At 53.2% G+C, this 13753-nt stretch overlaps 1 protein-coding gene across 1 annotated transcript in view; it reads left to right on the forward strand.

The window, feature by feature from the left end:
* Nucleotides 1-6082: 6082 nt before the first annotated feature.
* LOC127581571 (kinetochore protein NDC80 homolog) overlaps nt 6083-13753 on the forward strand; it is a 29052-nt gene continuing 21381 nt past the window's right edge. The window contains exons 1-2 of the mRNA XM_052036037.1: nt 6083-6176; nt 6316-6384. Coding sequence (XP_051891997.1) covers nt 6329-6384 — 56 coding nt within the window. The 5' untranslated portion in view covers nt 6083-6176; nt 6316-6328. The remainder of the gene's footprint in view (nt 6177-6315; nt 6385-13753) is intronic.

The following is a 13753-nucleotide window of genomic DNA, read 5'->3' on the forward strand; positions in this document are numbered from 1 at the left end:
CTCATCGACCTTGGTTACTTCAAAAAAAACTCAATCTAACTCGTGAGACATGATCTCCCACGCATAAAGCCATGCTGACTATCCCTAATCAACCCATCTTTCTAAATGCTTGTACTATATATCTTATCCCTCAGAATCCCATCCAGTAACTCGCTACCACAGACAGTCGGCTCACACAAGATTCTGCAGATGCGGGAATCTGGCACAACACACAAAGTGCTGGAGGAACTCAGCAGGTCAGGCAGCATCTGTGGAGGAAAATAAACAATCGGTGTTTCGGGTTGAGACCCTTCATCAGGACAGATGATAGGCTTGCTATAGTTTCCAGGTTTTTCTTTGCAGCCCTTAAATAAAGGCACAACATTAGCCACCCTCCAGTCTTCCTGCACTTCACCCATCGTTAACGATGATGCATATAGAATATCCAACAGTACAGCAAAAGGATGATGTGCCGAATTAAACTTGTAATTAAATGCCTAACTAAACTAATCCCTTCTGCCTACACTATGTCCATATCCCTCCATTCTTTGCACATCTATACAGTATGTGCCTGTCCAAGAGCCTCTGAAATGCCTCCATTGTATCTGTCTCCACTACCACCCCTGGCAGCACATTCCAGGCACCCACCACTCCCCGTGCAAAGAACTTGCCCTGCACATCACATCTCCTTCAAACTTACCCCCCCCCCCCCCACCTTAAATGTGTGCTCTCTAGTATTGGACATTTCAACCCAGGAAAAAAGATACCTGCTGTCTCTCTATGCCTCTCATAATCTTATAAATTTCTATCAGATCTCCCCTCAGCCTCCCTTTACATTTGATCTCCCAAAGTGCAACACCTCACACTTGTACGGATTAACCTCCATCTGCCATTCCTCCGCTCACATCTGCAACTGATCTATATCCCGCTGTAATCTTTGGCAATCTTCTACACTGTCCACAATGCCACCAATCATTGTATCATCCACTAATTTACTAACCCACCCATCCAGGTTTTCATCCAAGTCACTCATACATATCACCAACAGAAGTCCCAGTATGGATCCCTGCCGAACACCACTAGTCACTCATATATCTCAGCCAGGGCTCCTGCAACTTCTTCCCTAGCTTCCCACAGTGTTCTTGGGTATACTTCAATTTTTTCAAATATCGGGGTTCCATTATCTACCCTTCAATCCATTGCAGCAATGGGTGGCTGATGGCCAGCACAGACTCTGTGGGCCGAAGGGCCTGTTTCTGTGCTGTCTCTCTCTGTGACTGAGTTCCTGAGATTAGAACTTTGAAAAGTGGCCATTAATGCACCTATATTTCTAGGGCCACTCTGGGATGTAGATTATCATGTCATGGGGACTTTATGGCCTTTAATCCTGTCAATTTCCCAGTTTCCCGACTATTACAAAAGCACAGGCAACAAGGAATCGTGGGGTGGTGTACCACTTTAATGAGGGAGGAGATCAGTGCACTGGTGAGAAATGATCTTGGCGTGACGGGTCACATTGTACAACTAGAATCAATTTGAGTCGGCCTTGGAAATGGCAAAGAACGGGAAACATTGAAAACAGTTGTTCACAGGCCATCGATAGTACAGAGAACAAAGAACAGGACAGCACGGGCGAGTCTCTTCGGCCCACCATGTCTGTGCTGACCACAATGTCAGATGAAATTAATCCTCATCTGCCTGCATTTTCTCTATATCCCTCCATTCCCTGCCTGTTCATCTGTCCATCTAAATGCCTCTTAAATGCCACTATCATGTCTGCTTCCACCACTGCCCCTGACAGCGCGTTCCAGGCACCTACAGCTCTCTGTGTGAAAAAAACTTGTCCCGCAAATCTCCTTCAACCTTTGCCCCATGAATATGATGTGAATTTTTTTGAAGAGATGACCAAGAGGATTGATGAGGGCCTAAACCCTTCCTATCCATGTACCTGTCCAAGTACCTTTCAAATGTTGTTAATAAACATATACTGGCATGATTAGTAAGGTTGCGGATGACACCAAACTTGGGGGTGTAGTGGACAGTGAAGAAGGTTGTCGAAGGTTACAAGAGGATCTAGCTCAACTTGGAAAGTGGGCAAAGAATTGGCAGATGGAATTTAACTCAGACAAATGCAAAGTGATGCACTTTGGGAAGTTAAACAAGAGGAGGACTTACACAGTGAATGACGGGGCCCTGGGGAGTGTTGTAGAACAGAGAGATCCAGGGGTACAAGTACATCGTTCCCTGAAAGTGGCAACACAGGTGGACAGGGTGGTGAAGAGGGCATGTGGTATGCCTGCCTTCATCGGACAGGGCACTGAGTACAGGAGCTGAAAAGTCATGTTACAGCTGTACAAAACATTGGTGAGACTGCAGCTGGAGTATTGGGTGCAGTTCTGGTCACCAGGCTGTAGGAAGGATGTGGTTAAGCCGGAGAGGATTCAGGAAAGATTCACATGCATGTTGCTGGGACTGGAGAGCTCAAGTTACCAGGAGAGACTGGGCAGACTGGGACTGGGAGAGGAGGGCGTTGGGGTGGGAAGAGTGTGGGTGTGGGGGATACGATGGGAGTGTGGGGAGGACAATGGTGTGGGGGGGGGGCACCAGCCTGCAGACTCCTCCCCCGGGCACAGATCTCCCCACCCCGATCTCTCCCCCAACCACCCCCCGGACACAGATCTCTTCCCCCGCCCCCTACCCCCGGGGATCTTCCATTGGGCAGAAGATACAGGAGCCTGAGGGCACGTACCACCAGACTTAAGGACAGCTTCTACCCCACTGTTATAAGACTATTGAATGGTTTCCTTATACAATGAGATGGACTCTGATCTCACGATCTACCTTGTTGTGACCTTGCACCTTACTGCACTGCACTTTCTCTGTAGCTGTGACACTTTACTCTGTACCGTTATCGTTTTTTACCTGTATTACATCAATGCACTCTGTACTGACTCTATGTAACTGCACCGTGTAATGAATTGACCTGTACGATCCGTTTGTAAGACAAATTTTTCACTGCACCTCGGTACAGGTGACAATAATAAACAGTACCGAACACAGATCTCTTCCCCCTCCCCCCCGCACACAGATCCACCCCCGGACATAGATACGCCCGCCCCGGACACCAAATCCCACCCCCTGGGACACAGATCCCCTCCCCCCGGGACAGAGATCCTCCCCCACCCCGGACAGATCCCCTCCCCCCTGGTAACAGACCCACCCCCCACCCCGGACAGATCCCCTCCCCCCCCGGACACAGACCCCCCCCCCACCCCGGACAGATCCCCTCCCCACGGACACAGACCCCCCCCCCCACAGATCCCCTCCCCCCCGGACAGACCCACCCCCACCCCGGACAGATCCCCTCCCCCTCGGACACAGACCCCCCCCCACCCCGGACAGATCCCCTCCCCCCCGGACACAGACCCCCCCCCACCCCGGACAGATCCCCTCCCCCCCGGACACAGACCAACCACCCCACCCCGGCCAGATCCCCTCCCCCCCGGACACAGACCCCCCACCACAGATCCCCTCCCCCCCGGACACAGACCCACCCCCACCCCGGACAGATCCCCTCCCCCCCGGACACAGACCCCCCCCCACCCCGGACAGATCCCCTCCCCCCCGGACACAGACCCCCCCCACCCCGGACAGATCCCCTCCCCCCTGGTAACAGACCCACCCCCCACCCCGGACAGATCCCCTCCCCCCTGGACACAGACCCACCCCCCCCCCCGGACCGATCCCCTCCCCCCCGGACACAGACCCCCACCCCCACCCCGGACAGATCCCCTCCCCCCCGGACACAGACCCCCCACCCCCACCCCGGACAGATACCCTCCCCCCCGGACACAGACCCCCCCCCACCCCGGACAGATCCCCTCCCCCCCGGACAGACCCACCCCCCACCCCGGACAGATCCCCTCCCCCCCGGACACAGACCCCCCCCCACCCCGGACAGATCCCCTCCCCCCCGGACACAGACCAACCCCCCCACCCCGGACAGATCCCCTCCCCCCCCGGACACAGACCAACCCCTCCACCCCGGACAGATCCCCTCCCCCCCGGACACAGACCCACCCCCCACCCCGGACAGATCCCCTCCCCCGGATACAGACCCCCCCCCACCCCGGACAGATCCCCTCCCCCCGGATACAGACCCCCCCCACCCCGGACGGATCCCCTCCCCCCCGGACACAGACCCCCCGCCACCCCGGACAGATCCCCTCCCCCCGGATACAGACACCCCCCCCCCGGACGGATCCCCTCCCCCCCGGACACAGACACCCCCCCCCACCCCGGACAGATCCCCTCCCCCCCGGACACAGACCCCCCCCCCACCCCGGACAGATCCCCTCCCCACGGACACAGACCCCCCCCCCCACAGATCCCCTCCCCCCCGGACAGACCCACCCCACCCCGGACAGATCCCCTCCCCCTCGGACACAGACCCCCCCCCACCCCGGACAGATCCCCTCCCCCCCGGACACAGACCCCCCCCACCCCGGACAGATCCCCTCCCCCCGGACACAGACCAACCCCCCCACCCCGGCCAGATCCCCTCCCCCCCGGACACAGACCCCCCACCACAGATCCCCTCCCCCCCGGACACAGACCCACCCCCACCCCGGACAGATACCCTCCCCCCGGACACAGACCCCCCCCCACCCCGGACAGATCCCCTCCCCCCCGGACAGACCCACCCCCCACCCCGGACAGATCCCCTCCCCCCCGGACACAGACCCCCCCCCACCCCGGACAGATCCCCTCCCCCCCGGACACAGACCAACCCCCCCACCCCGGACAGATCCCCTCCCCCCCGGACACAGACCAACCCCTCCACCCCGGACAGATCCCCTCCCCCCCGGACACAGACCCACCCCCCACCCCGGACAGATCCCCTCCCCCCGGATACAGACCCCCCCCCACCCCGGACAGATCCCCTCCCCCCGGATACAGACCCCCCCCACCCCGGACGGATCCCCTCCCCCCCGGACACAGACCCCCCGCCACCCCGGACAGATCCCCTCCCCCCGGATACAGACACCCCCACCCCGGACGGATCCCCTCCCCCCCGGACACAGACACCCCCCCCCACCCCGGACAGATCCCCTCCCCCCCGGACACAGACCCCCCCCCCACCCCGGACAGATCCCCTCCCCACGGACACAGACCCCCCCCCCACAGATCCCCTCCCCCCCGGACAGACCCACCCCCACCCCGGACAGATCCCCTCCCCCTCGGACACAGACCCCCCCCCACCCCGGACAGATCCCCTCCCCCCCGGACACAGACCCCCCCCACCCCGGACAGATCCCCTCCCCCCCGGACACAGACCAACCCCCCCACCCCGGCCAGATCCCCTCCCCCCCGGACACAGACCCCCCACCACAGATCCCCTCCCCCCCGGACACAGACCCACCCCCACCCCGGACAGATCCCCTCCCCCCCGGACACAGACCCCCCCCCCACCCCGGACAGATCCCCTCCCCCCCGGACACAGACCCCCCCCACCCCGGACAGATCCCCTCCCCCCTGGTAACAGACCCACCCCCCACCCCGGACAGATCCCCTCCCCCCTGGACACAGACCCACCCCCCACCCCGGACAGATCCCCTCCCCCCCGGACACAGACCCCCACCCCCACCCCGGACAGATCCCCTCCCCCCCGGACACAGACCCCCCACCCCCACCCCGGACAGATACCCTCCCCCCCAGACACAGACCCCCCCCCCCCACCCCGGACAGATCCCCTCCCCCCCGGACAGACCCCCCCCCCACCCCGGACAGATCCCCTCCCCCCCGGACACAGACCCCCCCCCCCACCCCGGACAGATCCCCTCCCCCCCGGACACAGACCAACCCCCCCACCCCGGACAGATCCCCTCCCCCCCCGGACACAGACCAACCCCTCCACCCCGGACAGATCCCCTCCCCCCCGGACACAGACCCCCCCCACCCCGGACAGATCCCCTCCCCCCGGACACAGACCCCCCCCCCCACCCCGGACAGATCCCCTCCCCCCCGGACACAGATCAGGGCGACTCTGCCGCTGGGCCCACGATACGCGCTCACGTCCCGGGGTCACCGGACCGTGCCTCACGTGACCCGCGCGGTGACGCGACAAGCCGGTGACGTCATCCCGGCGCCAAATTTCAGACGGTTGGAATGCGCGGGAGTGGCTGGAGCGGAGTGAGGTGAGGGACGGCATCTGTGGGGGGACCTGGGGGGGCAGTGAGGAGGGGGTCGTTTATGTGTGCAGTTGTAGTTTTATACAAGTGTCTGTGTTGTGTGGGATTTATTAATGCCTCAGCAGCCCGATTGTTTATTTTTCAGTTGAGCACTCAAAATGAATCAAAACAGAGCCAGTGAAGCAAGCAGATATGGATTTGCTACACCTCAGAGGTAAGTTCAAGAAGTTTTACTTATTTTGAGCTCCATGGTGGCATGAACCCAAGAACTAAGTTTGGTTTTGGTAATCTAACTGCAGGTTTTAGTCAACTAGCAGTCAGGTAGTCTGCACCAATGCCTGTTGATCACTGTCTTGGCCTGCATGCCATGATGATTTCAGCAGGCAGCTAAATTTGAGGAGGATAGATTCAAAGATACTTGATAGGTCAAGAAAGGCCACATATAGGGGTTAAAGTTGCTCCCTGCATTTCTCTTGGATTTCTCTTGAAGATTGCATCCATCGTGTCCCTGGATGTTTTGAACCACACTGCTCTTTGGGGAGTAGTTCTTGGGCCACTGCGAGGAAGCCAAAGCAGGGTGACTCTACATTAAGACTTTTCCTTTTGAATGTTCCTACAGATATCTTTGGGGTCTCTTGGCATGTCCTCCCAGAGGTGGGAGATGAGGTTGTGAATTTTTGACAGAATTCCAAATATCAAAGGAACCTTGAAAAGCTAAAAAAATGGTGGTATGGTAGACAATGAAGAAGGTTATCAAAAATTACAGAAAGATCATGATCAGCTGAACAAGTGGGCAGAGGAATGGCAGATGGAGGTTAGCTTGGATAAGTGTGAGGTGTTGCATTTTGGAAAGTCAAATCTAGGTAGGGTTTTCACAGTGAACTGCAAGCACTAGGGAGTGTTGTAGAACAGTGGGACTTTGGAGTGTAAGTCCAAGGTTCACTGGAAGTGGATTCATAGGTAGATAGGGTGGTGAAGAAGCCTTTTGACATGCTGGCCTTGATGAATCAGAACATCGAGTATAAAAGTTAGGAGGTCATGGTGCAATTGTACAGGATGCTGGTGAGACCGCACTTGGAGTATTGTGTTCAGTCTAGGTGGCTCTTCTAAAGGAAAGATGTTATTAAACTGGAAAGAGGGCAGAAAAGATTTACAAGAATGTTATTCCTTGGAGTTTAGGAGACTAAGAGGTGAACTTCTCGGTGTTTAAAATCATCAGGGGCATAGAGTGAATGCACTCAGTCTTTTTCCCAGGGTTGGGAATCAAGAACTATAGGGTATAGGTTTAAGGTGAGAGGGTAAAGATTTAATGGAACCTTTTTTGTTTATACAAAGGGTAGTATCTATGTGGAATGAATCTATGGAGGGAAATAAATATACAGTCCTGATGAAGGGTCTTGACCCGAAATGTCGACTGTTTATTTCCCTCCATAGGTACTGCCTGACCTGCTGAGTTCCTCCAGCATTTTGGGTGTGTTGGCCTGGATGGTGTCCCTGGCCATGTCCTTAGATCCTGCACAGATGAGCTGGCAGGGTTATTTGCAGACTTGTTTAACTGCTTCAGTCTGAGGTTCCCGCCTGCTTTAAGAAGACCACTATCATCCTGGTACTGAAGAAAAACAAGGTAATGTGCCTTAATGACTGCTGCCCGGTGGCTCTGACATCCACCATTATAAAAAACATAGAAAAACTACAGCACAATTCAGGCAATTCGGCCCACAAAGCTGTGCCGAACATGTCCCTACCCTAGAAGTTACTAGGCTTACCCATAGCCCTCTATTTTACTCAGCTCCATGTACCTATCTGACAGTCTCTTGAAAGACCCTATCGTATCCGCCTCCACCACTGTTTCCGGCAGCCCTTTCCATGCACTCACCACTCTCTGAGTAAAAAACTTACCCCTGACATCTCCTCTATATTCCCAGCACCTTAAACCTATGACCTCTTGTGGCCACCAATTCAGCCCTGGGGAAAAGCCTCTGACTATCCACCCTATCAATACCTCTCATCTTATACACCTCTATATCCCCCCTCATCCTCTGTCTCTCCAAGAAGAAAAGGCCGAGTTCCCTCAACCTGCTTTCATAAGGCATGCTCAATATTCCAGGCAGCATCCTTGTAAATCTCCTCTGCACCCTCTCTATGGCTTCCACATCTTTCCTGTAGTGAGGTGACCAGAACTGAGCACAATACTCCAAGTGGGGTCTGACCAGGGACCTATATAGCTGCAACAATACCTCACGGCTCCTAAATTCAATTCCCCGATTGATGAAGGACAATACACCATATGCCTTCTTAACCACAGAGTCAACCTGCGCAGCTGCTTTGAGCGTCCTATGGACTCGGACCCCAAGATCCCTCTGATCCTCCACACTGCCAAGAGTCCTACCATTAATACTATATTCTGCCAACATATTTGACCTACCAAAATGAACCACTTCACACTTACCTGGGTTGAACTGCATCTGCCACTTCTCAGCCCAACTCTGCATCCTATCTATGTCCCTCTGTAACCTCTGACAGCCCTCCAAACTATCCACAACACCCCCAACCTTGGTGTCATCCGCAAACTTACTAACCCACCCCTCCACTTCCTCATCCAGGTCGTTTATAAAAATCACAAAGAGTAAGGGTCCCAGTACAGATCCCTGAGGTACACCACTGGTCACTGACCTCCACTCAGAATACGACCCTTCAACAACCACTCTGCCTTCTGTGGGCCAGCCAGTTCTGAATCCACACTGCAATGTCCCCTTGGATACCATATCTCCTCACCTTCTCCATAAGCCTCGCATGTGGTTCCTTATCAAATGCCTTGCTGAAATCCATATACACCACATCTACTGCTCTCCCTTCATCAATGTGCTCAGTCACATCCTCAAGAAATTCAGTCAGGCTCGTAAGACAGGACCTGCCCTTGACAAAGCCATACTGACTATTCCTATTCATATTATACCTCTCCAAATGTTCATAAATCCTGCCTCTCAGGATCTTCTCCATCAGCTTACCAACCACTGAGGTAAGACTCACCGGTCTATAATTCCCTGGACTATCCCTACTCCCTTTCTTGAATAAGGGAATAACTTCCGCAACCCTCCAATCTTCCGGAACCTCTCCCGTCTCCATCGACGATGCAAAGATCATCGTCAGAGGCTCCACAATCTCTTCCCTCTCCTCCCACAGCAACCTGGGGTACATCTCATCCGGTCCCGGCGACTTATCCAACTTGATGCTTTCCAAAAGTTTCAGCACCACCTGTTTTCTAATATCTACATGCTCAAGCTTTTCAGGCTGCTGCAAGTCCCCACTACAATCCCCCAGATCTTTTCTTGTGGTGAATACAGACATAAAGTATTCATTATGTACCTCCGCTATTTCTTCTGCATCCATACACACTTTCCCACTGCTGCACTTGATAGGCCTTATCCTTTCACATCTCATCCTCTTACTCTTCACATACTTGTAGAATGCCTTGGGGTTTTCCTTAATCCTGCCCGCCAAGGCCTTCTCATGTCCCCTTCTGTCTCTCCTAATCTCTTTCTTAAGTTCCTTCCTTTTAGCCTTGTACTCCTCCAGATCTCTAATGTTACCTAGCTCTCTGTACCTTTTGTATGCTTTTCCTTTTGACAAGATTTCTTATAGCCTTTGTACACCATGGTTCCTGTATCCTATCATGACTCCCCTGTCTCATCGGAACATGTCTATGCAGAGCTCCACACAAATACCCCCTGAATATTTGCCACATATCTTCCGTACTTTTCCCTGAGAACATCTGTTGCCAATTTAATCTTCCAATTTCCTGCCTGAGAGCCTCATAATTCCCTTTACTCCAAGTAAACACCTTTCTAGCCTGTCTGTTCCTATCCCTCTTCAGTGCTAATGTAAAGGAGATAGAATTATGATCACTATCACCCACTGAGAGATCTGACACCTGACCAGGTTCATTTCCCAATATCAAATCAAGCACAGCCTCTCCTCTTGTAGGTCTGTCTACATACTGTGATAAGAACCCTTCCTGAACACACCTAACAAAGTTCACCCCATCTAAACCCCTCACTGACTGGAGATGCCAATCGATGTTTGGGAAATTAAAATCCTCCATCACAACTGTTATTGTCACACCTTTCCAGGATCTGCTTCCCTGTCTGCTCCTCAATAACCCTGTCAGTATTGGGTGGCCTATATAAAAAAAAACACCCAACACAGTTACCGACCCCTTCCTGTTCCTAACATCCACCCACAGAGACTCCATAGACAATCCCTCCACAATGTCCACCTTTTCCGCGCCGTGACACTATTTCTGATCAACAGTGCCACTCCCCCACCTCTCTTGCCTCCCTCCCTGTCCTTCCTGAAACATCTAAAACCCGACACTTGAGTCAACCATTCCAGCTCTGGAGCCATCCAAGTCTCCGTAATTGCCATCACATCATAGGTCCAAGTATCGATCCAAGCTCTAAGCTCATCCGCCTTGTTCACAACACTCCTTGCGTTAAAATAGACATCTCAAGCCTGTCTGAACACGTCCCTTCTCTATCACCTGCCTATGGTACTTACTCCTCGCCTCCTCTATTTGAGAGCCAAACACCTCTTTCCCAGTCTCTCCAGTACGGATCCCACCCCCCAACAATTCTAGTTTAAACTCTCCCCAGTAGCCTTAGCAAACTTCCCTGCCAGTATGTTGGTCCCCCTGGGATTCAAGTGCAACCCGTCCTCTTTGAACAGGTCATACCTGCCCCAAAAGAGGCCCCAGTGATCCAGAAAACCGAATCCCTGCTCCTTGCTCCAATCCCTCAACCACGCATTTAACCTCCTCCTCATTCTGTTCCTATACCCACTGTCACTTAGCACAGGCAGTAATCTGGAAATTACTACCTTTGAGGTCCTGCTTCTCAACTTCCTTCTTAATTCCCTATAGTGTCTTTTCAGGACCTCATTCCATTCCCTACCTATGTCGTTGGTACCAATATGTACCATGATCTCTGGCTGTTCTCCCTCCCCCTTCAGGATATCTTGGACGCGATCTGAAACATCCCAGACCCTGGCATCTGGGAGGCAAACTACTTTCCGAGTTTCTTTCCTGCGTCCACAGAATTGCTTGTCTGCCCACCTAACTATAGAGTCCCCCATCACTAGTGCCCTCCTCACTCCTTCCCTACCCATCTGAGCCACTGGGCTGGGCTCTGTGCCAGAGACACTGCCACTGTTGCTTCCCCCAGGTAGGCTGTCTCCCCCAACAGTACTCAAGCAGGAGTACTTATTGTCAAGGGGTACAGCCACAGGGGTACTCTCTAGTACCTGACTCTTCCCCTTCCCCTTCCCCTTCCCCTTCCCCCTCCTGACTGTGACCCAATTGCCTGATTCCGACGGTCCCAGCGTGACCACCTGCCTATTTATTGAAATGATTCAATGATTGAAATGATCTAATGAAATGATTCAATAGGCTGGTTGTGGCACGCATTAACTCCAACCTCCTTGACCCACTTCAATTCACAGATTTAAGATCTAAGGCGGATGCCATCTCCCTGGCCCTCCACTTATCTCTGGAGCATCTGGACAGTAAAGACACCTACGTTAGACTATAGTTTATTGACTAGAGCTCTGCCTTCAATACAATAATTCCAAACAAGCTCATCTCCAAACTACTATATCTGACTCTTAATACCTCCCTTTGCAACTGGATACTTGACTTCCTGACCAACAGACCGCAATCAGTAAGGATAGGCAGCAACACCTCTGCCACGATTATTCTCAACACTGGTGCCCCACAAGGCTGCATCCTCAGCCCCTACTTCCTATACACTCTCGACTGCGTGGCCAGATTCTGCTCTAACTCCATCCACAAGTTTGCAGATGATACCACCGTAGTGGGCCGTATCTGAAATAACGATGAGTCGGAGTACAAGAAGGAGATAGAGAGCCTTTTGACATGGTGTCATGGCAACAACCTTTCCCTCAATGTCAGCAAAACAAAAGAGCTGGTCATTGATTTCAGGAAGGGGGGTGCTGCACATGCTGCTGTTTACATCAATGGTGCTGAGGTCGAGAGGGTTGAGAGTTTGAAGTTCCAAGGAGTGAACATCGCCAATAGCCTGTCCAGGTCCAGCCTCAGCCAAGAAAGTTCACCAGTGCCTCTACTTCCTCAGGAGGCTGAAGAAATTTGGTGTGTCCCCTCTAACCCTCACCACCTTTTATCGATGCATCCTATCCGGATGCATCACGGCTTGGTATGGCAACTGCTCTGGACGAGACGACAAGAAACTGCAGAGTTGTGGACACAGCTCAGCACATCACGGAAACCAGCCTCCTTTCCGTGGACTCTGTTTACAGTTCTCTCAGCCTTGGTAAAGGATCCAGCATAATCAAGGATCCCACCCACCTAGGACATCCTTCTCTCTCCACCTCCCTTTCCTTCCCCCCCGCACCCCCCTCCCCACCCCCACATACAAAAGCCTGAAAGCACGTACCACCAGGCTCGAGGACAGCTTCTATTCTGCTGTTATAAGACTATTGAATGGTTCCCTAGTACAATAAGATGGACTCTTGACCTCACAATCTACCTCATTGTGATCTTGCACCTTTAATATAAGGTGCACCTTACTGTAACACTTTATTCTGCACTCTGTTAATGTTTACCCTTGTACTACCTCAATGTACTGTTTTAATGAATTGATCTATATGGATGGTATGCAAGACGAGTTTCTCACTGTAGCTCAATACATGTGACAATAACAAGCCAATTTACCAATGAAAGTAAGAACATATGAAGAGATACTGGCATGGACCATTTGGCCCCATATGACTGCTCCATTCAATGTTGGTTGGTTTGGTATTGGTTTATTATTATTGTCACAGGTGAAAAGCTTTTCTTTGCATGCCATCCAGAGAGATCATGCCACGCATAAATATGTTGAGGTAATAAAAACAGAAGGCAGAATATGGTGCAACACACACAAAAAGTGCTGGAGGAACTCAGCAGGTCGAGCAGCATTTATGGAGGGAAATAACAGTTGGCGTTTCAGGCCGAGACCCTTTATCAGGACGGAAAGGAAGAGGGCAGAAGCCAGAATAAGAAGGTAGGGGAATGGGGAGGAGCACACGCTGGCAGGTGATGAGTGAGTCCAGGTGAGGGGGGAAGGTGGATGGGTGGGGAAGGGGGGATGAAAGGGAATGATGTGAGAAGCTGGGAGGTGATAGGTGGAAGAAGCAAAGGGCTGAAGAAGAAATATTCCAACAGGAGAGGACAGTAGACCATGGAATAAATGGAAGGAGGTGGGGAACCAGAGGGAGGTGATGGGCAGGTTGGGTGGAAGAGGGGTCAAAGAAGGGATCAGGGGGCCACAGGAATGAGGGAATACAAAGGGGAGGGGAAACAGCAGTGGTTACCGGAAGTTAGAGAAATCGATGTTGATGCCGTCAGGATGGAGACTACAGAGGCAGAATATGAGTTGTTCCTCCAACCTGTGTCTGGCCTCAATGTGGCAGTAGGGGAAGCTGTGGATCGACATGTCAGTATGAGAATGGGATGTGGAATTGAAGTGGGTAGCCACCAGGAGGTCCTGCCTGTTGTGGCAGATGGAGCA

The sequence above is a fragment of the Pristis pectinata genome, chromosome 22 (assembly GCF_009764475.1).
Source record: "Pristis pectinata isolate sPriPec2 chromosome 22, sPriPec2.1.pri, whole genome shotgun sequence".
NCBI lineage: Eukaryota > Metazoa > Chordata > Chondrichthyes > Rhinopristiformes > Pristidae > Pristis > Pristis pectinata.